The sequence below is a fragment of the Ursus arctos genome, unplaced genomic scaffold (genome assembly GCF_023065955.2).
Source record: "Ursus arctos isolate Adak ecotype North America unplaced genomic scaffold, UrsArc2.0 scaffold_24, whole genome shotgun sequence".
NCBI lineage: Eukaryota > Metazoa > Chordata > Mammalia > Carnivora > Ursidae > Ursus > Ursus arctos.
In genome coordinates this window covers 5643331-5670654 of record NW_026622919.1, presented here as the reverse complement: position 1 = coordinate 5670654, position 27324 = coordinate 5643331, and the positions used below count along the sequence as shown (strand labels likewise).

The 27324-nt window shown below is 58.0% G+C and overlaps 2 protein-coding genes across 9 annotated transcripts in view; one reads left to right on the top strand and one right to left on the bottom strand.

Annotated features, from left to right (window-relative positions):
- The window catches only part of ITGB4 (integrin subunit beta 4), a 29338-nt gene extending 16039 nt beyond the window's left edge, over positions 1-13299 (top strand). For 3 of the 8 annotated variants that reach the window (XM_044378725.3, XM_044378726.3, XM_044378724.3), the window contains exons 22-41: positions 227-285; positions 417-440; positions 881-1029; positions 1123-1302; positions 2147-2295; positions 4910-5114; positions 5905-6059; positions 6457-6637; positions 6783-6920; positions 7770-7952; positions 8033-8164; positions 9303-9527; positions 10153-10389; positions 10539-10697; positions 11097-11246; positions 11844-12032; positions 12117-12272; positions 12356-12520; positions 12613-12723; positions 12837-13299. In XM_044378725.3, the coding sequence (XP_044234660.1) occupies positions 227-285; positions 417-440; positions 881-1029; positions 1123-1302; positions 2147-2295; positions 4910-5114; positions 5905-6059; positions 6457-6637; positions 6783-6920; positions 7770-7952; positions 8033-8164; positions 9303-9527; positions 10153-10389; positions 10539-10697; positions 11097-11246; positions 11844-12032; positions 12117-12272; positions 12356-12520; positions 12613-12723; positions 12837-12976 (3087 nt within the window). In that variant the 3' untranslated portion in view covers positions 12977-13299. The remainder of the gene's footprint in view (positions 1-226; positions 286-416; positions 441-880; positions 1030-1122; positions 1303-2146; positions 2296-4909; positions 5115-5904; positions 6060-6456; positions 6638-6782; positions 6921-7769; positions 7953-8032; positions 8165-9302; positions 9528-10152; positions 10390-10538; positions 10698-11096; positions 11247-11843; positions 12033-12116; positions 12273-12355; positions 12521-12612; positions 12724-12836) is intronic. The other 5 variants (XM_044378728.3, XM_044378727.3, XM_044378730.3 and 2 more) reach the window with 3 other exon arrangements.
- A 121-nt stretch (positions 13300-13420) lies between these two features.
- On the bottom strand, positions 13421-19409 carry GALK1 (galactokinase 1). Its single transcript, XM_026484137.4, has 8 exons — positions 19190-19409; positions 18109-18298; positions 17553-17672; positions 17225-17360; positions 16919-17100; positions 13966-14116; positions 13704-13866; positions 13421-13611 (listed from the first exon to the last, which is right to left on the bottom strand). Exons 1-8 carry the CDS (start codon positions 19352-19354, stop codon positions 13540-13542), a joined length of 1179 nt encoding a protein of 392 aa, XP_026339922.1. The 5' UTR covers positions 19355-19409; the 3' UTR covers positions 13421-13539.
- Between the last annotated feature and the right edge of the window lie 7915 nt (positions 19410-27324).

Here is a 27324-nt window from a genome sequence, read left to right as displayed (position 1 = left end):
GCAAGGGGAGAGCTGCTGTGGAACCCAGATTTTTCCAAGTAGGGAAGAGGGGCTTCCTTGGACATGTGCCAGGCCGGGGGTCATCCTGTGAAAGTTTCCGGAAGGGGACAAGGCAATGTGCAGGCCCCTGTGCATGTCCCCAGCCAACCATGTCCATTGGGCCCGGATGGCTCTGGGTAGAGAGCTTACCCAGGGCACCAGCCTCACGCCTTCCCTTGCCTGGCAGCTGAATGAGGTGTACAGACAGATCACAGACGCACACAAGCTCCAGCAGACGAAGTTCCGGTGGGTCCTGGGTGCCCGGGGCTGGTGGGGGGAGATGCCCATACTGCCCAGTCTAGGGGACACCCCCCCAAGCAGGGCGTGCCTCTACCCCAGACACTGTGTGGCTCACAGTCCCCTCTCGGTCCCCACAGGCAGCAGCCCAACGCCGGGAAAAAGTGAGTTGAAGGCACACGGGTGGCGCAGCCCCAGGTCAAGTATCTTGCCCCAGATGACCTAGTTACTGAGAAATGGAGGCAGGATTTGAACCCAACCTGTCTGACTCCAGCGCCCATACCCGTAGCATCTTTTCTGTCCTGCATCTACTCCTGGGATCTCACCTGAAGGGGTGTGGCTGGGAGGGCCAAGGGGGGCCCCATGTCATAGATGAGGACCCTGAGGCTCAAGGAGGCACAGTGGCTTGACTGAGGCTCAGGGTGAGGTGGCAAGGCCGGCAGGGGCCTCCAGGGCTGGCCAGTTCTGAAGACCCTGCACTTTTGCTGCTGGGCATCTTGTCCCCTGCTGGGAAGAGGACAGGCAGGAGGGTGGGAGATGGGGGCCAAGTGCCAGCATCGTGGCCAGCCTGACACATCCCCACCTGACCCCCGCCCCCACGCAGGCAGGACCACACCATTGTGGACACGGTGCTGTTGGCGCCCCGCTCAGCCAAGCAGGCCTTGCTGAAGCTGACAGAGAAGCATGTGGAACAGGGCTCCTTCCACGAGCTCAAGGTGGCCCCAGGCTACTACACCCTCACTGCAGACCAGGGTAGGCGGCCAGGCTCCCCGCACCACTCCCAGTGCCTCCCAACCCAGTGTGGCCCCCTAACCCCTACCTGACTGGCCCCCAATGCCCACCCAGATGCCCGGGGCATGGTGGAGTTCCAGGAGGGCGTGGAGCTAGTAGACGTGCGGGTACCCCTCTTCATCCGGCCCGAGGACGACGACGAGAAGCAGCTGCTGGTGGAAGCCATCGACGTACCCATGGGCACCGCCACCCTCGGCCGCCGCCTGGTGAACATCACCATCATCAAGGAGCAAGGTAGGTCGGGGCGGAGGGAGCCAAGAGGGGGCAGAGAGGGGGCTCTGGGAACCCTTGTTCCTCCTGATATCTGAGTGGAAATGGGGCCTGGCCATATGGCCGAGGCAAGTCACTTAACCCCTGCGAGCCTTGGTTTCTCCATCTGTAAAATGGGCATCTGGCTCTCAAGAGAGGGATGTGGCTGTATGTCGGTGCACGGTGCCTGGTAGCGAGCACCCACGTGGGAGCTTCTGTTACACCCCTCGCGGGTTTGGGTCCTCCTGAAGTTGCTTCCAATGCCCCCTTGTTCTGTCCTCCCTTCTGGCCTTTGACCATCAGAGGTTGAATGGACCTCCCTAGGATGCCAGGACAGGAGAGCGGGAAGGGCAGTGGGAGTTCATTTTACCCAGGCCTACCCAGAGGGGAAGCACTGTACCACTGACACCTTCGTTGCCTTCCCTACCTGCTCCCCCGGGACCCCAGGTTGTTGATGACCGTCCTTCCTGAATCCAGAGGGGCTGCTCTGGCCCCCTGAGCCCTCCTGCCCACCTGTTCCAGCAAACACAGGACTTTGTCCTGCTCTGCCCCGGCCCTCAGTCTCGGGGCCTCATCTCTGGCTGTGCCCCTGCCTGGCCTCCTTTCTCTGCCCTGACACGTCCGGGATATCAGCGGGACTGTTTCAGCCCCCTCAATCTTTTCTGGAAGAATTTTCCATTCCCTTTCTCCCCTGATCTCCCCAGAGGGTGGTGGAGCGAGGAATGACAGACAGACTCCTGGAGTCGAGGCGGGGCTGGGTCAGAGGGAGGGTGGGTGTTGAGAAGGGGCCGAGGCCAGGACGCCCTGACTGGCCCCTGGGTCCTTGCAGCCAGCGGGATAGTGTCTTTTGAGAAGCCCGAGTACACAGTCAGCGGTGGGGAGCAAGTGGCCCGCATCCCTGTCGTCCGGCGCATCCTGGACAATGGCAAGTCCCAGGTCTCCTACCGCACACAGGATAACACTGCCCAGGGCAACCGGGTAAGGCTCCGCCATGGGGTCAAAGGCATTTCTCAGGGGCCCAGCGAGAGCAGGACATGGCAGCTGCCGGAGTCCCTGGCTGCTGGTTGTGCCCCGGCTAATCTCCCAAGAACACGTCTATCTGCGCCTGCCACTCGGCAGCAGGGGTGTCTCGCTCACCAAAAGTGCCAGTGGTGCCCGAGCTGAGGCCCCATTGCTGCCAGAGACACGTCCAGGTCATTCATGCCTCCCTTCCAACAAGCCAGTATCTATCCGGCAGCCAAACCCTTCCTAGTGAAGGGGACTCTCCATCTGCCCCAGTCTTGGGCTTTGGGCTGCTGCTGCTTTTTAAAAAGATTTTATTTATTTATTTATTTATTTATTTATTTATTGAGAGAGAGAAAGAGAGAGAACGAGCAGTGGGGACGGGCAGAGGGAGAGGGACAAGCCGACTCCATACTGAGCATGGAGCCGGATGCGGGGCTGGATCCCAGGACCCTGAGATCATGACCTGAGCCGAAATCAAGAGTCAGATGCTTAACCGACGGAGCCACCCAGGTGTCCCTGGGGCTTTGGGCTTCTTGAGGTGGGATCAGACGCCCCATGGCCCTGGAGAGACTCCCCAAGGGCTGTCACGGTTTGCCTGGCAGGCCTTCCAGGGGCCAAGCCGCGGGAGCAGCGTTTGTAGGCAGGGAGTGCCGAGCACGTGGGCCCACATCCCCGGCATCGCTGGGCCCCAGTCTCTGGGAAGAACCAAACCCAGGTGTTGCCTGTGCTTGGCTTGGCTTACAGGTTTGTTTGTTTTTCTGAATTTATTATCAACATTTACAAACTAAAAATATTCAAATCAGCAATTCACTCAGAGGGTAATAGAATGTAGTCTCACTGGGCCCACAGGCCTGTCAGGCAAATGCAGGGGAGCGTGCGCTCAGCAGGCTCCCCCAGCCTGGCCACACGCTCTTCACTTCCTTTTATTCGATGGAACAGTTCTCATTACTGCTCCAGTGCTCCCAGTAAGAGTTCCAAAAGAGAATTTGTAGGTCCATAAATTTCACTGAATACACCATATTACTTAAGAGATTCTGGTGATCCTGTGTGCTTTTATAAGGATATTTTGGTATGTACGTGTTTTTAAAAACATTATTTCCCAACTTTTTATTTTGACAAACTTCAAACCTACAGAGAAATGAAAAGACTAATAAAATTAGCACCCATTTACCCTTTACATAGAGTCGCCAATATATATTTGTTTTCTCTCTCTCCTTCTCTGCAGAGATAGGGATAGATGCACGTACCTAGAGACACATACACGTGTGGATGTGTATGTCTTATCTGTAACTGTAGAGAGACACGGAGAGAGAACTGTGTTCCGTTTTGTTTCGTTTGTCCAACTATTCAAAGTAAGGTGTCGGTATCACCTGGACCCGACAGCTTCTGCCGGCCCCTGCTGAGAACAAGGCCGTTCTACGCAGCTACATCATTACCAACTTTAGGAAACTCACATTGTAGTATATTACCTAATAATTGGTCCATATTCAGATCTCCCCTTGTTCACATGTCCCCACAATGTCCTTGATAGCTTTTCCCCCCCAATCTAGGAACCTATCAGGGATCTGGCATTGCATTTTGTTATGTGTCTGAAGTCTCCTTTAATCTAGTACAATTCTCCCACTTTGTTTTGACTTTGACGTTTGGAAGTGTTCTCCCAGGTCAGTCGTCTAGCAGGTCACTCCTGCTTAGATTTGCAGCCTCTGGTTCTGGGTTTGTAGCGCTTGAATTTGCCCCCTGCTGGGCCTGGACTTGAAACGTTGGTTTGCAGCGCCACCTAGTGGTCGCAGGTGCGCAGGATCCCCCCTCGGTTGCTGCTGATGGACCCCATACCACGTCTGTACACACAGATGCCCGCATCCCAGATGCTCAGGAGAGTTCTGACGCATTGAAAGAAGAAAGCTGGAGGGGCGCCTGGGTAGCTCAGTCGGTTAAGCATCTGCGTTTGGCTCAGGTCACGATCCCAGGGGTTCCGGGATCGAGCCCCGTGGCGGGCTACCTGCTCAGTGGGGTGTCTGCTTCTTCCTCTCCCTCTGACCCTCCCCCTGTTCATGCTCGTGCTCTCTCTCTCTAATAAATAAGATCTTTGAAAAAGAGAAAAGAAAGAAGAAAGCTGGAGCTGATGGAGGCACGCTACCCAGGAGGCAGGGCCTGGGGCCTGGTGGGATCCCAGCCTTCAGAGCCACAGTGTGGGGGGCAGTTCCTCCCTCCCTGGGTGGGGCCTGCCCATGTGGGGCTCTCATATCCACTATACAGCCCCATCTCTGGGCCTTGGTTCAGATCTCAGCTCTACCACAATTACCTGTGTGAACTTCAGCAAGTTTCTCCCCTCTGTGTGCCTCGGTTCCTCATCTGTAAATTGGGGACAGTCCTAGCTCCACTCACAGCGCTGTGAGGGTCCAATGAGCGGATATTTGTAAAGTGCCTGATGTACGGGACTTGCTATAGAAACATCGGCCGTTTCCTGTCCATGTGGGATGGTCTGCATGGGGTGGTCTCTGCCGCATACACGAGGTTGGGGTGGCGTGCTTGCTGGGATTCATTCTCCAGGCCTGGTCGGACCCTGACCCTGTCCCACCCCGCCCAGGACTACATCCCCGCAGAGGGTGAGCTGCTGTTCCAACCTGGGGAGACCTGGAAGGAGCTGCACGTGAAGCTCCTGGAGCTACAGGAGATGGACTCCCTCCTGCGGGGCCGCCAGACCCGCCGCTTCCACATTCAGCTCACCAACCCCAAGTTCGGGGCCCGCCTGGGCCAGCCCCACTCAGCCACTGTCATCATTGGGGACCCAGGTGCGTGGAGCCAAGGGGGTGCACAGGGAGGGCTGGGAGCCTCTCCATGGAGGCTGCCAGTGTTGACAAGTAAAAATGCAGGACGCCCAGTGAAATTTGGATTTCAGATAATCAAGGAACAGATTTTGTATAAGTACGTCCCATGCAACAGTTGGGCTACACTTATCCTATTTGTTATTAATCTTAAACTCTGGCTTAACTAGGTGTCCTGCATTTAATCCGGCAATCCTGCTGTCAACCAGAGAGGGTGGAGTGGCGTCATGGCTAGCCAGCCTGCTGGCAGGCCAAGATCCCCACTGCTAGGCCTTAGCCCTTTGACTTCGGCCTCAGTTCCAACTAGAATGCAGGTGTTTCCCGGAGAGTGAAACAGTTCTTATGGGTCCTTAGCCTCCAGGATGGCGGTGTCTGTAAGCCCACCCCAGAGAAGGTTTTCCCAGAAGATAGGAGAGGAGGGAGGATTCTCAGGGTAGAGGGGAGAAGGGGGGGTGTGTAGGAACAAATGCTGTTATATGGAATATTCCCTTGGCTGCCAAGGGAGAAAGGCCAGACGAACTCCCTCCTCCTTCTCATTCCACCAGAGACCCTCCTGGCTCCTCCATCAGGAGGGCAGGATGCCCTCTGTGGCACCAGTGGGGGCACCAGCCCCCCAGAGGCCTGGGTGGGCAGCTGTCAGCTGAGTGCTTGTGCAGAAGGGTTGGGGGGAGCCCCCTGGTGGTGAGGGTGGATTCCTGCCTCAGGCAAAGAGGGGGGTGGCTGAGCTGGCTGCTCCCTCGGGCTTGGCTCCCTACAGACGAACTGGACCGGAACTTCACAAGCCAGACACTGTCATCATTCCCTCCTCATGGTGACCTGGGTGCCCCACAGAACCCCAATGCCAAGGCTGCGGGGTCCCGGAAGATCCTTTTCAACTGGCTGCCACCTCCTGGCAAGCCAACAGGGTACAGGGTAAGGTAGGAGGCAATGAGGGAGGTGGATGGGGAGGCCTGGTACCCACTGGGGATGTGGGCCACCTGAGGCCAGAGGGCCCCGAGGGGGCGGAGAGGGCAGGCTTCACCCCAGTGAGCCAAACACAAGGGGACCGGGGAACCCCCATCTGCCTGGGGAACAGGAAAGACCCATCCCCAAGTTTTCAGATGTTTGCCCTCCTTCCTGGAATGTGCCCCCTCTGCCCACCCAGGAGACACCCCAGTTCTGCCCCAGCCCTGCTGCGTGAACCTGGCAGGTCACCAACCCCTCGATGTCTCATCCGTGCAAAGGGGACAACAAGAGCAGGAGGTCCGTGGATGGAGGGGTGGCTCTGGCCCTTGCTGCTCCCCACTGACCCGTTCCTCCCTGGGGGCAGGTCAAGTACTGGATCCAGGGTGACTCTGAGTCCGAAGCCCACCTGCTTGACAGCAAGGTGCCCTCGGTGGAGCTCACCAACCTGTACCCATATTGTGACTACGAGATGAAGGTGTGCGCCTACGGGGCACAGGGCGAGGGCCCCTATAGCTCCTTGGTGTCCTGCCGCACCCACCAGGAAGGTGAGGCCTCACCACCTCCGTCTGTCCCCGAGCTACCTGAGGCCAGCCTGCCCCGCTCTGTAACCCCCCCAGCACCTCGCAGAACCCTGCCCTTCCTCTGTTGCCGCTGACAGCTTTCCTCCTGTACTGCCCCCCTCCCCGCCAGTACCCAGTGAGCCAGGGCGTCTGGCCTTCAATGTCGTCTCCTCCACCGTGACCCAGCTGAGCTGGGCTGAGCCGGCTGAGACCAATGGCGAGATCACGGCCTACGAGGTCTGCTACGGCTTGGTTAACGAGGACAACCGTAAGGACCTGGACCCCTCCTGTCCCGGGACGGCAGGAAGGGGAGGGGGCAAAAAGCAGGAGGGAGGTGGCTTCATCCCGGTAGGTGGTCGTGCCCTGCAGGTCTGGTTGCCGAGGCATCATCAGGTTTGTGGTCAGGTTTGGGCTGGTCACATACCAAGACGAAGCCCGGAAGCTCACGGTCCAGGTGGGGACAGGAGGCGTGAAATAGATGTGCAGTGGTCACAAGTTCAGGGGTGCCTTCCCAAACGCGGAACCACGGTAGCTCATTTTCACACGGTTCTCTTAGGGCCAGAGGAGAGTTGCCAGATTTAGCAAATAGAAGAAGCCCTGAATTTCAGATAAACAGTTTTTTTGGTACAGCTCATGTAACATTTTACTTGGCAGCACTATTTCCTCCCAGTCCTGGAAGGGAGGGAAGAGTGGGCAACCCCGCCAATTGCCAACATGAGAAAGTGAGGGAAATTGGTTCCACGTCCACCTGGTGCAGGGACCTCCTCCTTGTGCCCTCACTCCTCCTTGGTCAGTCCCAGGGACGGGCAGCTCACCACCTCATATGACCTCTGGACCTTAACATGGGTCAGGCTCCACACTCCCGGGGTGGCCCAACAGGGCAGAGGACAGAGAGATTCTTCTAGACATCAGGCTCATTGCTCTTTACCAGCCAAGCAGACCACACACAACCTCAACAACTAAATCACACCTTTGGCGCATTTGGGGTTTATAACGCCTAGTCCACGCATGACCACTATCACAGAGGAAGTCTCCTGTGAGCCCTCCTACATCAGAGGTGGGGTGGGGCCAGGCAGGAACCTAGAATGACCCACCTGAGGCGCTCTCCCTGCCCCAGGACCCATCGGGCCCATGAAGAAGGTGTTGGTGGACAGTCCCAAGAGGCGGATGCTGCTTATCGAGAACCTTCGGGAGTCCCAGCCATACCGCTACACGGTGAAGGCGCGCAACGGGGCAGGCTGGGGCCCCGAGCGGGAGGCCATCATCAACCTGGCCACCCAGCCCAAGCGGCCCATGTCCAGTGAGTGCGCGGGGCAGGACGGATAGGGGAGGACAGGGGGCTGGGGCTGCAGCCCTGGCTCACCCCTCCCCCTCCTGCAGTCCCCATCATCCCAGACATCCCCATTGTGGACGCCCAGTGTGGGGAAGACTACGAGAGCTTCCTCATGTACAGTGATGACGTTCTGCGCTCCCCTGCTGGCAGCCAGAGGCCCAGCGTCTCCGATGACACTGGTGAGTGGGTCTGGGATCCATGAGAGGAAGTCCCGGGGAGGAGGTGGGGTTGTCACTGGTGTCCAGAGAAAGCAAAAGGGCCGGTGACCACCTGGCCTAGAGATCAAGGCTAGAAATCCCTCTCAGCTCCACACGGATATCTGCAGAATCTACCATTTGGCAGGCACCACACCGGCGCGGGGTAGAGAGGGGGCAAAGCCAACCTGGCCCACGGGCAGTCGTGTGCACATCTGTGTACAAGCACAGACAAACAGACTTGCTTGGGAGCAGATGCACACAGGGTCATGCAGGCTCACGCACACAGGACCATGTGGACACAGCTCACACCTTACACAGGCCGGAAGGCTGTGCCAGGGAGTCAGGACATTCAGGCCATCTCCCAGGGACCAGGCTGTGTGGGAGGCGGCAGGCATGGCCCCTGCCCGTCCCTGGTCCTGTTCCTCCACCCTCCTGATTCCCTGCAGTGCGGCATAAAGGGCCCTCGGCTGGGCTCCCTGGTACTCAGTCTTAGCTCTGGCTCTGCTGTGGCCATCAGATGAATTGCTCACCCTCTCTGTGCCTCAGTGTCATCTGTAAAACAGGGTGCCAATCATATCATACCACAAGTCAAAATCCTCCAGGATTCCTACTCTCTCCCCTCCTTGCCCTGACAGGGTTGAGCTTGGACTTAAGGAACCCACAAGGGTCGTGGGGGTTTTGAGGGTCTGAGAAAGAGCAGCAGGTATGAATCAGGTGTCCAAACTAAGCTGCTAACACCACCTGGGACGCACTCAGTGGCTTCTGGAACTGTCCCTGGGAGGCAGGCAGGGGAGAGATGACTCTCGGTACTCGGTTTGGAAACGGAGGCTCCCGCCTGGAGACCTCGCAGCTGGTGACAGAGCCAGCGCCACCCCCGGGGGGGCCTTTCCTCACCGGCTGCAGCCCGGCCTGCACTGGCTCACACGGAAGGGCTCGCCTTCCGCCTCGCGGGCCGAGGGTCCCGTCGTCGCCTGCTCCGCGACCACCCGCGCCCCCCCACACTTGGATTCCGGAGAGCCCGAGGACCGGCTCACGTCGCTGGCCTCCGTCCCGCCGCGCCCCCTCCCGCAGCCGCCCGCGCCCGCCGGCGGTGCCAACGCGGCCCTTCGTTGTTCCCAAGGCGGCGGCTGGAAGTTCGAGCCCCTGCTGGGGGAGGAGCTGGACCTGCGGCGCATCACGTGGCGGCTGCCCCCGGAGCTCATCCCGCGCCTGTCGGCCAGCAGCGGGCGCTCCTCCGACGGCGAGCCGCCCCGCGGCCCCCCGGACGACCGCGCGGACGCGGAGGCGGGCGCGGGCGGGGAGGGTGGCGGCCTGGCCCGCCGCGCCACACCCAGGCCTCCCGGAGGTGACGGGTTTGCCCGGCGCGCCCCGACCCCGCACCCAGTTAGGCGCGCTCGTTCGCTGCCCGGCCCGAGGCCCCTGTAGCCAGGCCGCCGGTGAAGGCTCCCTGCCCAGCATGGGGAGGTGCCACTGCGCAGAGGCGGACCCCCAGAGCCAAGGGACCCCCACCCCCTGCCTCGGGGCAGGCATCCAGGCTGTCCTCAAAGCAGGACTGCCCGCAGGCGCGTACAACGTCAGAAGTCTGTTGTGTCCAGTGGGGCAGGCCGTGGTAGCCAAGGAGACCCCTCAGAGGCCTGAAGGGACACAGGGCAGGCATTTGGGCTCCCCCCGCTGCAAGGCAAGGCTAACTACGAGGGCAGTGAGTCTCCCGGCTGGGGTCAGCGGTGCTCAGACCATCCACACTGGCATCCTGAGGGCCAGCGGACATGGGCTGCAGAAGACTGTGTGACCCCTTGGACTCTGACAGGAACACTGAGCTTCTGGCCCTTGTGGGCCAAGGGAAGCTGGTTTTCTTTATGCCAAGTCCCCCACCCCGGAAGAATGGTAATCCTAGGAATTCCCAGGGCCACAGCCTGCCCCATGGGGCTCAGGTACATGTCTGTCCCAGTGACCCTGTTCTCCACCTGCAGAGCACCTGGTCAACGGGCGGATGGACTTTGCCTTCCCGGGCAGTGCCAACTCCCTGCACAGGATGACCGTGGCCAACACCGCCTACGGCACCCACCTGAGCCCACACCTGTCCCACCGGGTGCTGAGTACATCCTCCACGCTCACGCGGGACTACCACTCGCTGACCCGCACAGAGCATTCGCACTCCGCCACGCTGCCTAGAGACTACTCCACCCTCACCTCCCTCTCCTCCCACAGTGAGTGTCCACAACCAAGCCTGCCTCTCCCACTGACCCTCCTTCTCTTCCAGTTCCAGGAGGCTCGGGGTACTGGCCCAGCTGTGCCCTGCTGCCCACCCTCCAACACACACTTCCTGCCTGCTCACTCTTCTTTTGTCCTGCCCTAGGCCTCCCTCCCATCTGGGAAGAGGGGAGGAGCAGGCTTCCGCTGTCCTGGGCCCTGGGGCCCCTGAGTCGGGCTCAGATGAAGGGGCTTCCCCCCTCTGGGGACTCACAAGACACTATAATCCTGGCTGGGCAGCCAGCAGCGCCCTTTCGGGGCCCAGGTAGTACGGGGTGGCCACCCTGTGTCTCCACAGCTGTCCTGCTCCATCTGTCATCCATCTGCTCATTGTGGCCACTGCCCAGACCCAGCACCTTACCCGCCATTCCATCCCCATCAGTGCTGATGCCTAAAACAGCCTCTGTCCTTTCCAGGGGTACTGGGCTGGGGGGGGGGGGGCACGGGTCAACTTGTGGTGCTCGCCCTGTCGGCACAGGCAGGGCCCACACCCACTCTGGGATGTGCGGGAGGTGCTGGGTGGCCTGGACAGGGTGTTGCAGGGTGAGCGAGCTGCCAGGCCAGCAGTCAGCAGAGATGAGACAGCTGAAGGTCAGGGGGGAGAGAGGCAGGACTCCTGCCTGGAGTCCCCTGCCACAAACTGACTGCGGCCTCCCGTCTTCAGACTCCCGCTTGGCTGCCGGTGTGCCCCACACACCCACCCGCCTGGTGTTCTCAGCGCTGGGACCCACGTCTCTGAAAGTGAGCTGGCAGGAGCCACAGTGCGAGCAGGTGTTGCAGGGCTATAGCGTGGAGTACCAGCTGCTGAACGGCGGTGAGGCCCAGCTGCTGCTGGCGGGCGGTGGGGTGGGGCCTTGCCAGGCTGGGCCGCGTCTCGGGACACACAGGAGAATCCGGCTGGATAGGAGTCCACCCAAGTCCTTCGAACACTAATGATCCCCACCAGACTGAGAGGCTCGCTCACTTCCATCCTCCTCACTGCCCTTCACCGCCTCCTTTCTCCTGAGTCCTCATCTATCTCGCAGGGCTTCTCTCCAGGTCATTCCCTCTGCTAAGGTTTTGCCTAACAAGGCTTCACTGGCTTAGGGCCCTGGGGCCTCTGTTGGCCTGAGAGATGGCTTTGTGGGAGCTGGGAAGTAGTGCTTCCCTGGGAAGACAAACTCACAGCAGTAGGACTTGGGCCCATAATCAGCCAGAACATAGGTGGGATGTTAGGCTGCACTCATCCCTTGTATAGTGTACAACCAAAACAACTGACCATACCATACCAGGCTGATCCCACCTGCCCCCAAACCACAGCTAATCCTGGGTGAGTGATAACCGGGTCTTGGTGGCACCTGGGGAAGGCGTGGGACCAGGCCAGAGGTGGGAATAACACTGCTCCACTGTCTCCCACCCAACCCACCCCCAGGGGAGCTGCATCAGCTCAACATCCCCAACCCCAGCCAGACTTCAGTGGTGGTGGAAGACCTTCTGCCCAACCATTCCTATGTGTTCCGTGTGCGGGCTCAGAGCCAGGAAGGCTGGGGCCCAGAGCGCGAGGGCATCATCACCATTGAGTCGCAGGTGCACCCCCAGAGTCCGCTCTGCCCCCTACCAGGTGAGCCGCCTCCCTACCCCACGGCTGCCCCCACGATGTCTCCTACTCACACACACACTGACACCCTTGCTCTGCTGTCTCCAGGCTCCGCCTTCACCCTGAGCACACCCAGTGCCCCGGGCCCACTGGTGTTCACTGCCCTGAGCCCAGACTCGCTGCAGTTGAGCTGGGAGCGGCCACGCAGGCCCGATGGGAATATCCTTGGCTACCTGGTGACCTGTGAGATGGCCCATGGAGGAGGTGCTGCCTGCCCCCAGGTCAAGGGTGGCCAGGGGAGGGGTGGAAAGGGAGGCGCAGAGGCTAAAGGCATCTTCCCTGTCCAGAGCCAGCCACCACGTTCCTGGTGGATGGGGACAGCCCTGAGAGTCGGCTGACTGTGCCGGGCCTCAGTGAGAACGTGCCCTACAAGTTCAAGGTGCAGGCCAAGACCACCGAAGGTTACGGGCCAGAGCGTGAGGGCATCATCACCATCGAGTCTCAGGAGGGAGGTAGGGTGCCTCACCCCTTCTTAACCCCTGCCCTTTCTCTGGCCATCTCTTCTCTTGCCATCATCTCTGACTGGCCCGTCCCCCCATGCCAGGCCCTTTCCCACAAATGGGCAGCCACCCTGGGCTCTTCCAGCACTCACTGCCAGGCGAATACAGCAGCGTCACCACCACCCACACCAGCACCACCGAGCCCTTCCTACTGGGTGAGTTGCTGGGCAGGGGATCAGACTCTCCTGGGGGGGCGGGGAACACAGAGCTCTCAGAGCAAGAGAGGCAGGGCCCCAGGCAGAGTCCTTCAGTGCTACTTCCCCTGCAGATGGACTGACCCTGGGGTCCCAACACCTGGAAGCAGGTGGCTCCCTCACCCGCCACGTGACCCAGGAGTTTGTGAGCCGGACGCTGACCACCAGTGGAACCCTCAGTACCCAGGTGGACCAACAGTTCTTCCAGACCTGAGCCCCCCACCCCTTACCCAACAGTGTGCTGGAACCTGCCCCCCCCCCCCCCGCCTCCTCCCCCTGGCCGTGGCTCAGCTACTCCATCCTCGGATCCCTCGCAGCCCAGCACACCTACATGCTGATCACAGGGCCAGCACCTCTGGCTACAGAGCAGAGGGAGGTGTTCTCTGGGAGGAATGAAGGGAGCAGAGGTCCCAGAAGGCCCTTCTGGCTGCAACTCCCCCGCCCCAGGCCCAAGCCCATTTGTGTGTAACCAAAGAGCTGGGACCCACATGACAAGGGCCCAGCTTTGTTCTGCACTTAATAAAAGATTTTGCTACCGCTTGGCTCTGCCCTGTCCGTTCTTCGGTGACTGCACAGAGCAGGGGAGCGGTTCTGACCCAGCTTCTCTGATACCCAAGCACACGCCCACCTCTAGAGGCAGGCAGGCGGGGACTCACGGTGGGAGGCAGAAATTTATTGAGTACCCAGATGCGGAGGGCAGGCGTGAGAGGCCTGGAGCTTCGTGACTTGCTGCCTGGCAGGCCCCGTGCCCGCCGGGTGCCACCCCAGGGGGGTGCCTCACCACTGCAGCACCTTAGCGCCATCGGCCGCCTGCGAGAGGTAGAAGGTGGCGGCTCCACTGTACCGCTCCTGTGGGAGAGGCAGGAGCGGTCTGAGCCCGGCCGGGCCCTGGGAACCCATTTCTCCATCCCTCCTACCCCCGGGCGCTGGCGTCCACCCACCTGTATGTGCTGCATGGCTTGGGAAGTGGAGGCGGCCTCCAGCAGGGTCACAGTGCAGCCGCCAAAGCCACCGCCGGTCATGCGGCTGCCATAAACCCCGGGGGCAGACAGCGCGGCCTCCACGAGCTGGTCCAGCTCGGGACAGCTCACCTCATAGTCATCCCTGCAGAGGAGACAGACGAGAGGGCGGGCCTAGCACCGGCCCACCCTGCCCCGGGGCTCAGCCTCTGCCTGGGATATACAGGCACCTCGGGGTTCCCACCTGAGCGAGTGGTGACTCTCCACCATGAGGCGGCCGAAGGCTCGGTAGTCTCCCCGGCTCAGGGCAGCCGCCGCCTGGGCCGTGCGCTGGATCTCACCCACAACGTGCCGTGCGCGCCGGAAGCCCTCCTTGCTCACCAGGTCTCTGCCAGCTGGGGAGCGAAAGGGGTCAGCGGACCCGCCACCCACCACCTCTGCACCCCTGCCGATGTGGGGGTGGGGGCGCCAAGGCGGTGGCCTGCGGGTGGGAGGCTGGGAGTTGGAGACCCGGTTCCGACAAAGCTGTAAATAGAACCTTGTGCTGGTGACTAAGGTTCAGAGCCTCCCTGCCTCGACTATAAAATGGGACGCCCGTGTCACTGAGAGAACACATGGAGAGCTCCCATCCCAGCAGGGTGCCAGGCACACAGTGGGTGCTCAATAAACAGAAGGGTAAGCCCCAGCCCTTGTGGCTTTCAAGGTGGGGGGAACACAGCGCTGCCTTCAAGAGCCCACAGTAGCACAAGAGGGAGAAAAAACCCTCCTGCTGCCGTTCACGCTGAAGCACCAGGGCAGCCCCCGCTGGGGAGGCTGGGGCTCCGGAGCTGGTGTACAGCCCAGGCAAAGATCAAGAGGCAGGCCGCGCCAGGATCAGGCCGTCCCGCTGGCTACCGCTGAGGCAGGGAGAGCAAGCTGAGTCGGTAGTGGAGGCCCTGAGCGCCAGGGGGCTTGGCTACTTAATTCTGGATGCCACAGAGGTCTGGGAGCAGGGAAGGGCTGGAGCTGAGCTCTAGCTGACAAAAGCGACTGCCCTGGGCGGAGGGCCCGAGCTGGGAGAAGCAGGCACCGGAGCCAGAAAGCAGCTGCTAAATAGTCAGAAAGCAACGAGGGGCCTGACATGGGAGGAGGAAGAAATGGAGGGGACAGAGACTGGAGAGAAGAGTGGCAGGGGGGACAGTGAGGACACCGAGGTGACTGAGGTCTCACACACGAGTGACAAGGGTAAGAAATAAGAGGCAAGGGGAAGTCAGCAGGGGAAGCCGAAAGGGGAGGAAGGATAAGGAGTTCCGCTGGGAATCAGGTAGAGGCTCCAGGGCCACAGGTGGAAATGGGGAGAGGCTCCAGCCTGGGGAGCAAGGGGCTGCAGGCTCCAATCCAAATCCTGAGTGGAACAGTGGTGCTGTGCACTGAGGACAAAGCCTGGGGCAGGCCCACGCAGAGAAACAGGGCTGTGAGCATGCAGGTCCGGTGGCCTCCAAGGAGGAGGGAGTGTGAGCGGGAGGGGGCAGGCGGGGCGGGGCGACACTCATGGGAAAGCTGCTGTGTCGGGCGGGGGGGTGGGCAGGCCAACTGAGAGGATTGAGAAGTGAATATAGATGACAAAATGGGGTTCATAAGCATTAGGTCTTCCCCCAAAATTGGCAGAGGAAAGAGATTCAATTTTAGAAGGGAAGAGAACTGGCCGCGTTTCCAAGCAGAAGGGGAGGAGCCAGGCAGAGGACAGGAAGGAGGCAAAGGATGGCTTCTGACAAAGGACTCTAGAGAAGGCAGAGGGCAGCCCTGGGGTCCCCAGGGAGGGGAGCCCCCCCGGGGAGTGGTGGGGAAGGGGTACAGTGGAGAAGAGGGACAACCAAGGTGTTCCCGTGTGAAAACCTCTGCCAAGGTCACCTGCGCAGAGCAAGGGGGGCAGATGTGAATGAGACAGTTCACCAAGAAGGACAAGACGGTCCCACAGGGCTGGCCAGCGTCCCTGCAATGAGCACCTGCACACTGCCAGGGAGGGCACAACTGCCAGCGCCAGCAGCCTGGCCTCGCGGCTGAGAGTACGGGCTAGGGGGCTAAGCTGCCTGGTTCGAGGCTCGGCACTGCTACTTACTCTGGACCCCTCATCCAAAACACAGGGCGTAATAATAGCATCTGCTCCACAGGGTATGGCAGAATGAGGGGGTATTTATCTGACCTTCAAACTATCAAATATACGATCTTCCTGGCCACATGTATCAGGAACCTTTCAGATACATGCACCTTTCGACTCTGCAATCCTACTCCTCAGAATCTAATCCTAAGAAAAATAACAAGAGAATGCATTAGACTCGTGTATGAAAACCATCATAGGGTCACATGGGATTACCAGTTAATGGCTAAGTGACGGTACACCTGGCGAGCTGGAGTGTTCTGTAGCTTCTAGGGCCTCGTTGATGACGTGCCTCTGCTGGCACAGGCAACGGTTCTCAGATAACGTTAGAAAAAGAGGAACAAGGGGCGCCTGGGTGGCTTAGTCAGTGAAGCGTCTGCCTTTGGCTCAGGTCATGATCCCAGGGTCCTGGGATCGAGTCCTGCATTGGGCTCCCTGCTCAGAGGGGAGCCTCCTTCGCCCTCTCCCACTGCCACTTCCCCTGCTTGTGCTCTCTGTGTCAAATAAATAAAATCTTAAAAAAAAAAGAGAGAGAAACAAGTGACAATACTGCATCTACTAAACTCTAAAAACACAGATGTAGAAAACGCTGGAAAAAAATATGCTAAAATGCAAGAGTGGCTATCTTTGGGTGGTGGTCTTGCACCTCATTGTTTTCCTCTTTGGATTTTTCTCTATTTTCCACGGTGGCACCATAATCCTCCTATTAGAAAAAACAATACTAAGGGGTGCCTGGATGGCTCAGTTGGTTAGGCATCTGACTTTTGATCTCAGCCCAGGTCTTGATCTCAGGGTTGTTAGTTCAAGCCCCATGCTGGGTTCCACGCTGGGTGTGGAGCCTACTTAAAATAATAATAATAATAATAATAATAATAATAATAATAATAGAAGAAGAAAAAGGTGATTTCAAGCAGCCCTGCCGAGATTGGAGCCCTAGGTCTGCAGTTTTAGGGGGAGAGGGCAGAGAACAGCAGAGGCCCCTGGAGATAAGGGGGTATACGGCAGGGTCGAGGCCACACGAAGGCCCGGCACCCCCACAGGGTGCCCAGCCAGCTCTCACCCTCCAGCTCCTCCAGCTGCACCTCCCGAAGGCTCTCCTTGCCCAGCGCCCGGGCCACTTCCTCGCACTGGCGCCGCCGCAGAGGATACTCGCTGGAGCCCAGTGAGTGGCGGACGTTGGAGTTGGTGATGAGCACAGCCAGCTTGGGTTCTGACAGCGGCACCAGGCTTGTCTCCAGGGACCTGGCATGGAGTTGGAATGAGGAGATGACAAGCCCAAGTGTCCACTTGCCACACCAGCCAGTGGGCATGCTCCACCCAGAAGCTCCTGATGGTGAGGAGGGAGGGTACAAGGGGAGCCCCTGACCTGCAGTCAATGAGCAGCGCGTGGCCTTTCTGCCCCAGCAGTGCGATGAGCTGGTCCATGATGCCACAGGGCACCCCTGCGAAGCTGTGCTCGGCCCGCTGACACACCTGAGCCCGGGCAGCTATGGACCCCGAGTCTACGGCACAGGGTGAGGTGGGGAGGCTGGGGCCCAGGAGGGGGGTGGGGGGGGTGGGAGCCGGGGTAGCTCCAGTGCCACTCCAGGGAGATTCCCCACCCTCCTCCCGAAGCCACATTGCGGGAAGAAGCTCTGACCACAAGGACACCTCAGGGAAGGCGGACTGGATCGGGGGCCGGGTCTAGGAAGTACCTGGACAGAGCTGCTGCAGGAAGGTGTACGTGGCCACTTCCAGGGACGCGGAGCTGGACAGCCCACCCCCCAGGGGCACTGAGCTGACCACCACTGCACTGAAGCCAGGGAGGGGGGCAGCTGGAAAGAATGGGTGGTGGTGAGATGGGCTGTCTGGGAGGACAGCCCGCGAAGGACGTGCATTTTGGTATGAAGGGAGGCAACTGCCTGACAGCCGCTCCCAGGGATGTGTCTCAATCATCAGAGACCACCTTGGCCCAGCACCCTCCATCCTCCTACCCTGAGGTTCCTGGGACACAGTCTTCCTAGTTCTCCTCCTGGTTTAGGGCTCTGGAGGCCAAAGGGCTAGGGCTTTGAATCCTGGCCCCTCCCATCATACCATGGGCAGCTCAAGACAAGTTCTAGAACCTCTCAGGGCATCAGTCTCATCATCTGCACAACGGGGATGCTCTCCTACAAGCTACCCCATGGTGGATTAGATGAACTAACGAGCTTCGTAGCTGAGAGGCGGTGCTCCTGGCACTAGTGTGAACTTGACCCTAGCCTCGGCCCATACCTGGGTAGTGCTGAATCACTCCCTTGACATAGTTGGCCCAGCGGGGGGTCCCGGGCTCCAGCGACCGCTGGGCTGTGGGCAGTGGAAACTGCAGCCGCCGGGGTTCATCAGCATCGTCAGAGGTGGTGAGGAGAGAGACAAGGCCATCTGCCCGGGGGCTGCCCACCAGCACGGTCACAAGCTCCAGCGCCTGGCAGGAGAGAGTATGTAAAGTTTCTGCTTCTGCCCGCTGACTAGGGGACGAGGCTCCTCCCGTACTAAGGTTCTAAAGAATGAAAGGTTTCAGATTCCCTTTGAGGCTCAACAAGAAAGGAATGAGGGGTGTTTGGGCGAAGAACCAGAGTGCTGAGTTGGCCCTGGGGGCTTGGGTCCTGCCCCTGGGTTTTCAGGGGCAGGGCCAGTGCGGCAGAAGGGTAGACCTGGACTCTGCCCTGAACATGGGCTCCCAGCTGTGGGGCCAGGGGGAGTAGAGCTCGAAAGGAAAAGAGAGTCAGAGGAGCTCCAACTGATGCCTTCCCATTTTGGAGTGGACTCAGGTGTGCGGTACCCACTCACCTGCCAAGCTGCACCAGGTGGAAAGGGCCCCAGCTCTAATCGCAGCCCCACCAAGAACCCACCTCTGTAAATCACTAGCCCTCTCTGGGCCTCAGTTTCCTCCTCTGTAAACCGAACCGGGTGAGCCGGAGGTCTAGGGTTAGTTACCCCAGGTCTGCGACTGGAGCCCCTGGAATACAGAGCCCGAGGCGCTCCTTCCGCCTGCTACGTTGGGGCCCCACAAGTTGAGTTGCCTTTCCAGGCTGATGGTGAGGATCTGCGGTCTACAGAGGGCGGGCTAGAGCGAAGAGGCGTCGGCACACCCCCTCCTAGCCTACTTCCTCGCGGGTCCCCCGCTTCCTCCCTCCAACGTGGGAAATACCCCATCCCCGGGTCTCTCCCACGTGCTCGGCCCCCAAACTCGGGGGAGGATGGCTAAAGTTCTGTGAGGCCGCCCAACATCCGTGGAGGGACTAGGCACCTCCCCGCGCGCCTCAGGCCCGCCCTGCCACGGGGGAGACTCGGGGCTCCCCTCCCGGCCCCTCACCATGGGCAGCACCAGGCCCTGGTTGTAGTCCGTGTGCTCCCCGATCAGGTTGACCCGGCCCGGCGCCGACACCGCCAGCTCGGGCTCGGCCCCGAACTCCTCCCGGAAAGCTCGGCGGGCCTCGGCCAGCAGCTCCGCAGCCTGGGGCTGTCTGCAAGCGGCCATGACGCTCGGCCTGCAGCGCGGGCCGGTCGGCGCGGGATGCTCGGGGCGGGGCCGCGCGGGGGCGGCGCGCATTCCTGTACGCGCCCCCCGCCCCCACCCGGGGGCCTCCTCCCGCCCCCGCCGCGCCGGGCCCGCCCCGCCTCCCGGCCCCAGCCACCTGCTGGGCGCGCTCGGCCGCGGCTCCCCTTGACGCCCCCACCGCGGGCAGGCGGCGGACTTTGGGAAAGACCGGCGGCTGCCCACTCGAGTGGTATTGGCTGGACTGGAAGATGTGGGCTGCCCTTCCCTGACCCTGGCGCCCCTCTCTGCGCTACCCACACAGGCCCGGCCATCCACCCACACACAGCCTGAGCATCGGAGCCCGCATCCAGCGGACCTGGATTTCCCAAAGGGCTCTCCTAGGTCCTAGAGTCCTGCCTCTATGAGAGGTCATCGACCCTGATCAAGAGTCTTTGAGAGGGGCCTAGCGCGCGGTGTAAACTGAGATAAGGAAAGCCAAGTTTGGTGGTGACCAGGGAGTTGCTTTCTACAGGCCCCTTTTCCACGATGGGCCCGCCGGCATAGCTGTTAGCAATGGAAGACTGAAGGAGAGTGGCAGTGGATCCTAGCGCAGTAGATAGCCTCTCCTGCAAAGACCATTGGCAGCAGCCCCCCTAGGGTGGGACTGTTGGCCTCAGCAGGTGCTTCCTCAGTCCTGAGCCTTGGATGTAGAGTCTGACACTCCCCGCCTCCTCTTTCACCAGCCTGCATCCTGAACCCTTAAGCTGGCCCCAGCCTGTGCCTGGGCACCCGTGCACAGGTGCACCTATACGAAGCCATGGAGCAGAAATGCTGAAATGTAAGCAGCCTGTTTGGGGCTAGAGTGGGGGCTTTGTGGAGAGTTGTGGCCAGGGATAGAGCTTGGGATCTGCTCAGGGGTTTGCCCAAAATGTAGCGCTGATACTCTTATAGTGATGAGCACCCAGTAATGTATAGAATTGTTGAATCATTATATCATATGCCTGAAACTCACATAACACTGTATGTTATTTATGCCTCAGTTAAAAAAAAAAAATGCAGCTCTAGGGGCGCCTGGGTAGCGCAGTCGTTAAGCGTCTGCCTTCGGCTCAGGGCGTGATCCCGGCGTTCTGGGATCGAGTCCCACATCGGGCTCCTCCGCTGGGAGCCTGCTTCTTCCTCTCCCACTCCCCCTGCTTGTGTTCCCTCTCTCGCTGGCTGTCTCTCTGTCACATAAATAAAATAAATAAAATCTTTTTTAAAAAAATGCAGCTCTGAAAACGTCTAGAAATAAATTTGCGGGTAAATCTTTGTGACCTTGGCTCAGGCAGTGGCTTTTTAGATAGGACACCAAAAGCACGAGAAACAAAAGGAAAATAGACAAGTTGTACTTCATCAAAATTAAATACTTTTGTGCCTCAGAGACACCATCAGGAGAGTGAAAAGACAATCCACAGAATAGGAGAAAATACTTGCAAACCATATATTTAAGGGCCTTGTATCAAGACTACACAAAGAACTCTTACAACTCAAAAAAAGACAGATAATTTAAAATGGGCCAAAGACTTGAACAGGCATTTTTCCCAAGAAGATATACAAATGGCCAACAAGCACATGAGAAGGTGCTTGACATCATTGGTCATTAGCGAAATGCAAAGCAAAAGCACAATGAGGTGCCACTTCATACCCAGTAGGATGGCTAAAATAAAGGACACAATAACAAATGTTGGTGAGGAACGACACCTTCATACACCTTGGTGGGAATGTAAAACAGTTAAGCATTTCCACCAAATGCTAAACATAGAGTTTCCATATGACCCAGCAATTTCAGTCCTAAGTATATACACAAGAGAATTGAGAACATAAGTCCACACAAAACTTGTACATTAATATTCATGGCAGCACTATCCGCATTAGCCAAAAAGGTGGTAAGAACCGGGGGCTCCCGGCCGGCTCAGCCAGTGGAGCGTGTGACTCTTGATCTCAGGGTCGAGAGTTGGAGCCTCATGTTGGGTGTAGAGATTACTAAAAAAAATAAACTTAAAAAAAAAAGGTGGTAATAACCCAAAGAGATACATGGATCAATCAAGAGAATGTGGCAGGTCCATACAATGATTTTTACTCAGGCATAAAAAGAGTGAAGGCTGATCCACGGTACGATATCGTTGAGCCTTGAAAACATGGTAAACAGAGGAAGCTAGTCACAAAAGACCTCAAATTGAATGATTCCTTCTATACAAAACGTTCAGAGTAGGTGAATATCTTCAGAGGCAGAAAGGAGATTAGTGGCTGCTTAGGGCTGACAGAAATGGAGGGGATAAAGTGTGATAGTCGCGGGTACTGAGTTCTCTTCGTGCCGAGGAGGATGCTTTTAAAATTGCCTGTGGTTGTACCTGTCTGTGAATACACCAAAACCACTGAATTTTATAGTTTGAATGGGTGAATTGTATGGTATGTGTAGTATATCTGAAAACTGTTCTTTAAAAACTTTGGGAGGGGTGCCTTGGTGGCTCAGTTGGTTAAGCGCCCCACTCTTGCTTTAGGCTCAGGTCATGATCTCAGGGCTGTGGGATCAAGCCCTGAGCCAGGCTCTGTGCTCAGCAGGGAGTCTGCTTGAGATTCTTTCCCTCTCCCTCTGCTCACCACCCTCCACCGCCCCACCCCGCTCCCGCTGGCACATGCACTCTCTCTGTCACTCTCTCTCTAAAAGAAATGAATTAAAAAAAAAAAAAAGTTGGGAAATACGACGATTCCAGATTTCATCTAATGGCCTGCTCCTTTTTTTTTTTTTTTTTAAGATTTTATTTATTTATTTGACAGAGAGAGAGGCAGCAAGAGAGGGAACACAAGCAGGGGCAGTGGGAGAGGGAGAAGCAGGCTTTCCACTGAGCAGGGAGCCCGATGCGGGGCTCCATCCCAGGACCCTGGGACCATGACCTGAGCCGAAGGCAGACACAACGACTAAGCCACCCAGGTGCCCCATGGCCTGCTCCTTATAAGCACTTCTCAGTAAAGCATTTTTTATCATAGGCAAAACAAAGCAAGACAATGAGTGGCCGTTGGGGATGGTTGAAATGGGATTAAACTCACAAACCATGCCTTCCAATGGGCTCCCCTCCTGGAGAAGTGTGGGAGGAAGCAACCCCTTCTCTTTGAATCCTTTACCTAGCTGAGCTTTGACATCTAACAGTCCTGAGCCCAAATCTCTGCCCGAATCTCTGACTATCTGTGTGATCTGAGATCTGTGTGATTTCAGGCAGGTGACTGGACCTCTCTGAGCCTCCGTCCCTGATCTGTAAAATGGGGCTAGTGATTACTGTTACAGAAGAACTGAATGAGCTAATCTTCAAAGAGGGCCCAGCCCAGCACGGGGCACTTAGTAAGCGCAGAATAAATGTTTGCTATTATTATCAGTCATCCATTAATTCAACAGACATCATTGGACTCTTCTGTGCAATTAGCCAGATACAAGATAAAAGATAAAAGGCTCTCGTGCTCTAGGTGAGAGGAAGACACAATCTGGCCCCCTCTGGCTAAGTGCTCTGCTGGAGGAGGAAAGAGCTAACTGAGTGAGGAGAGAGAGAAGGACTCCTAATCCCTGCGAGGCCCACATACCCTTTTTGTTTCCGTTGTTTCAATTTGACTGAAACACATCTATTTGCCCCATGTTCGTCCTTTGTATTGTTTTGGCTGTTCTGGAGAACCTGGCTTTGAGCGAGGGGCAGTGCTCCTGTTTGCTCACCGATGAACTCTGAAACATTGATTTTATTTGGAAGATGTGTTTACTCTCAGTTTTTGAATCCCATCTAGCATGTTACATGCAATCTGTTCAGAAGGAAGTCTGCCTCTGACTTTTGACCCTCCTTCCCGTTTTCCTGGCCAGATGTGACAGGACTGGGGGAGAAGTGGCACCTTAATGGGGACACTGCATCCCAAGCCAAGGTCTGTCCTCTGCTCTGCTCGCTGAAAAACTCACCAGTATCAGCACAGCCAGAGCCAACTGTCACGCAGGACGGAGGCATCATGACAGAATGGGGAAATACTATCCAGTGATGGGAGCCCCAGTGTGCGAGCCAGAAGCGCGGTGGCCGAGGCGGGCCTGGAGGTTGCTGACACGCGTCTGTGCAGGCCGGAGTGAGACTCGGCTCCGGACTGAGGACAGGCACCGTAGAGACGCTCTTCTCTCCTGGAGTCCGTGTCTGTCTTCATCCCCTGTTCTTCACCCTTGGGTCCTCCCTGCTAGACCCAGTTTTTCTTCATGCGATTGAGGTCTCTGGGCTCCCAGCCGCTCTAGCCGCTCTGTTGCAATCACAGCCCGGTTCCCTGATGGGACTTGGGTCCACATCTCCCACGCTAATATCTACAGACATCGTCTCTGAAAATGCTTGCTCTCCGCAGATGGCCCACCCTCTCACTCATTCTGGGAGTTTCTTTTTGTGGTTGTTCCCAGGGGGTTGACCTATCTCCTGATTTGGACCCCCTTTGCCCTTCTGTAATATTGATGATAACAGCTTCTGTAATATTGGTAATACTAATACCGAGCTTGCGGTCAGCAGTACTGGTGGTTTACTACCCGGCTGTGTTCTGATTGGTCAGAGCCCTTGACTTCTGTTGTCAAATATTTTTAGTCACCAGGCTTTGCACAGATTTCATTAAATCCTTGCAAGCCTATTAGGTAGTAACTGTTTTTATTCCCATTTTACAGATAAGGAAGCACAGATGGGTAAAGAAACATCCAAATGAGAGAGCTGGGCCTTGAGGCTGAGCCTAGCTGCCCCTGAGCCTGTCCTCTCAGCCACCACCCTGTCCCCCGGAGCGTCCTGACCAGCTGCAGCTTCTGCATTCTAAGGGGCGAAGATATAAAGCTCAGACTGAAATAAGGGATTGGGGGGGCAGCTGCTGTCTCAGGCCACGGCAGCCCCAGTTTCGACACGGAACACTCCCGATTCGGAAGCCAGGCCAGGAACCAAAGCTCCTGGGAATTGGGCTGATTCTTTGCCACCCATGCCAGGAGCAGATCCAGCCAGCTGCGCTGTGGGGCTGCCAGGGCCGTCCGGGTTGGTCAGCAAACACGCCCGGAGCCTCCGCTGTGTGCCAGGCATGGCTCCAAAGGCAGGCAAGCCTCAGGCTTGCCCTCAGAGCATCAGGAACTTCCTGTCCCTCTCTGGCCTCCGCTGCTCCTGCTAAGAGGGGCCAGCTTCAGGCCTTGTCTTTTTTTTTTTTTTTTTTAATTTCTTTGACAGATCACAAACAGGGGAGTAGCAGGCAGAGGGAGAAGAAATACTCCCTGCTGAGCAAGAAGCCCGATGCGGGACTCGATCCCAGGGTCCTGGGATCGTAGCCTGAGCTGAAGGCAGACGCTTCACCAACTGAGCCACCCAGGTGGCTTTATTTGGTGTCCCCACCATGTCCTTGAAGTTCCCACCCTCTAGATTGATGACCACCATGCCAATGGTCAGGGAGAAATCCAGACTCACAAGATGCAGGGACAGCTTAAGGCCACAGTCGTCTCTTCTTGCACCTGTCACTGAGCACTGCAGCTGGTCCAGGCCTCCAGGCCATGGGGCGTGGGCATGAGGACTGAGACCGGCCAAAGACACTGTGCCAGGGAGGGAGAGGGCTGCAGGCTGGAGCAAAACCCTCAGGCCCACGATACCTGGGCCTTGGACCCCAACCCATCCTATCCTCTCTGCTGATGCTCTTGGCTCAGTACTAGGCAGTGAGGAGCTTATGGGGAAAGGTCCTGAGGTCCAGCATGTCCAACAGAGAGGGTAGGAGGTGAGTGGGGGCTAATAGAGCCTGGGTATCACCTCCATGGGGACGTGCACGGTCCCTCACACACCCCTCAGCAAAAGGCCACCTAAAGCCCCCTAAGCTTGTGGCCCACCAGCCTCCCTCTCTAGAGCCTTCTTTGTCAGTAGTATTGCTGGTGTCTGGAGATGGGCTTCTCCTTTTTGCCCATCCTCCATCCCACTGTGTGCATTCCAGACCTGCAGCTTTCTGAACGAGAGCTGGCAGCTGCTGGAGAGAAGACCCCAGACCCTGGCACCCTTTCCAAGTCATGGGTGACAATCTTACAGCCCCTTCGGGGACCACAGCCTTACCAAAGCCCTCCCTCTCCTTGCTTCCCCGGTACAGGGGGTGACTGCAGAACCCTTAAAGCTTCCTCCATGGGGAAGGGCGATGGTGAAGGAGGGGCTGGAGGAGGGGGGTCCTCTGCTCAGGGCAGAAGGCTAAGAAATGCTGCTCCTGGGTGTGCCTGAGCAACAGTCCCGGCCCCTGGCAGACACTGGGCATGACGCTCAGGCAAGGACACCAGAACAGGCAGGGGGCACATCACAGAGAAGTCCCATGACGCTGCTCGCAACAATGGTGGTGTCTGGGCAGGATCCCTCACTGCCAGGGGCTGTTGCGCAATTAGCAGAGCCATGAACAGGCAACCCCAGGAGGGAGGACATCAGGCTCCAGACCCATATCACAGCACAGCCCTGTGTGTATAAACTCAAAGCTATCCTAGCTGCACCCAGCTCGACCTACAGCCTTTCTCATTCCCCACACGTGCTGACAAAGGGGTGAGGGAGCCAAAAGGCCAGCCATCTGGCCCAAGAGGGCACTTTCAGCCTTCTCCCTGGGGGTGGTGTAGGATTTGGGTTAGCAGCCTGGGCAGGAGTTTGGTTCTTCCTTCCTTCCCCTAGCCTTGCCCTCCGGAAGGCAGCTGGAAGGCCAGCTGTTTGTGCTGAAGTTCCTGGCCAAAAGCCAGGCCCAGCTGGATGGACATCCCTGAGGAGTGTCCACAGGGGCAGGTGGGACCACCATTGGGCTGAAGGAAGAGGCTGTGGGCCCAGACAAGGCACAGCCAGCTCAGCTGTGTTCTTCTAGCAGTGCCTGGGCGGGTACTGAGGGACATGGGCTGTGATGGCCTCTGTGAGGGGACTGAGAAGTGCTCCCAACCCAAGGGATGGGGAGGTAAGGGTGGGGACCGGATGTGCAGGGTGGGGACTCCAGGCTCTTATGCCCAGTGGACCAGAGCACCACCAGTGAGACAACAGCTGCAGATGGGTGTGGTGAAAACTGCACACCTCGCCCTTCTCCGAGGCAGGGTAGGTTGGCCATGGGCCTGAGGCCTTGATCTCTGGCCCTCAGCAGTTGCTCCCAAACACAGGCCGGCCCCATCCTGCGGTAACTGAAGGGCAAGCCCGAGTTTCCCGCCAACCCAATAGCAGACAGCCAGCAGGACTGTCTACCCTCTACTACCCTACCTGGAAGTGATCCAGAGGGGCCTGCTTTCCAACTGCTGCACAGACCCTAGCCCCAATGCCCACCAGGCAAGAGGCAGTGCTTGCAAGGAGCCAGTTAGGGGGAGCCCCACCCAGGGAAGACCACTGTTGGGAGACCACTGCAGAATGACTGAGGAAGTAAGTGGGAAAGAGTAAATTTCCGGTCCAGCCAGTGGGCTCAGAGCTTGTCTCCTTACACTCGGGAGACATCGGTCAGGCAGCAGAGGCCCCAAGGGGTCTGGGGCGGCCTGGCAAGGGGCATGGGGCGGCCCTTGCCTCTCCCAGAACTACTCTCCTTCCTTCTGGCAGTGTGATGCAGACCAATTCACTTTTTGTGTACAGGCAGATCTCTGGTAGTAAGCCGGGTTTGAAGTGCTTGCCTCCCCAGTTTTCTTTTATACCACCTTAAATTTTGTAAATAGGATGTAACTTCCATATGTTGTCTGAATCATCTAGTAGTCTACAAACTGACCAGTTAGGGATGAAACAGGGCTATTTTACCGACCCAATAACGTGGGCCCATAGGCCTACACTTACATTAAGTGTAACTGCCTAGCACGGGAGAGGGGGAGTGAAAGGGGACACAGGACAAACAAGTGTGGAGGAAGAGCAATGGGGGTCACCCTCACAAGGATGGACCTGGCTTGTGACCAGCAATTTCACAAACACCTTGGCTCTTCGGCTACCTTCTGAAGG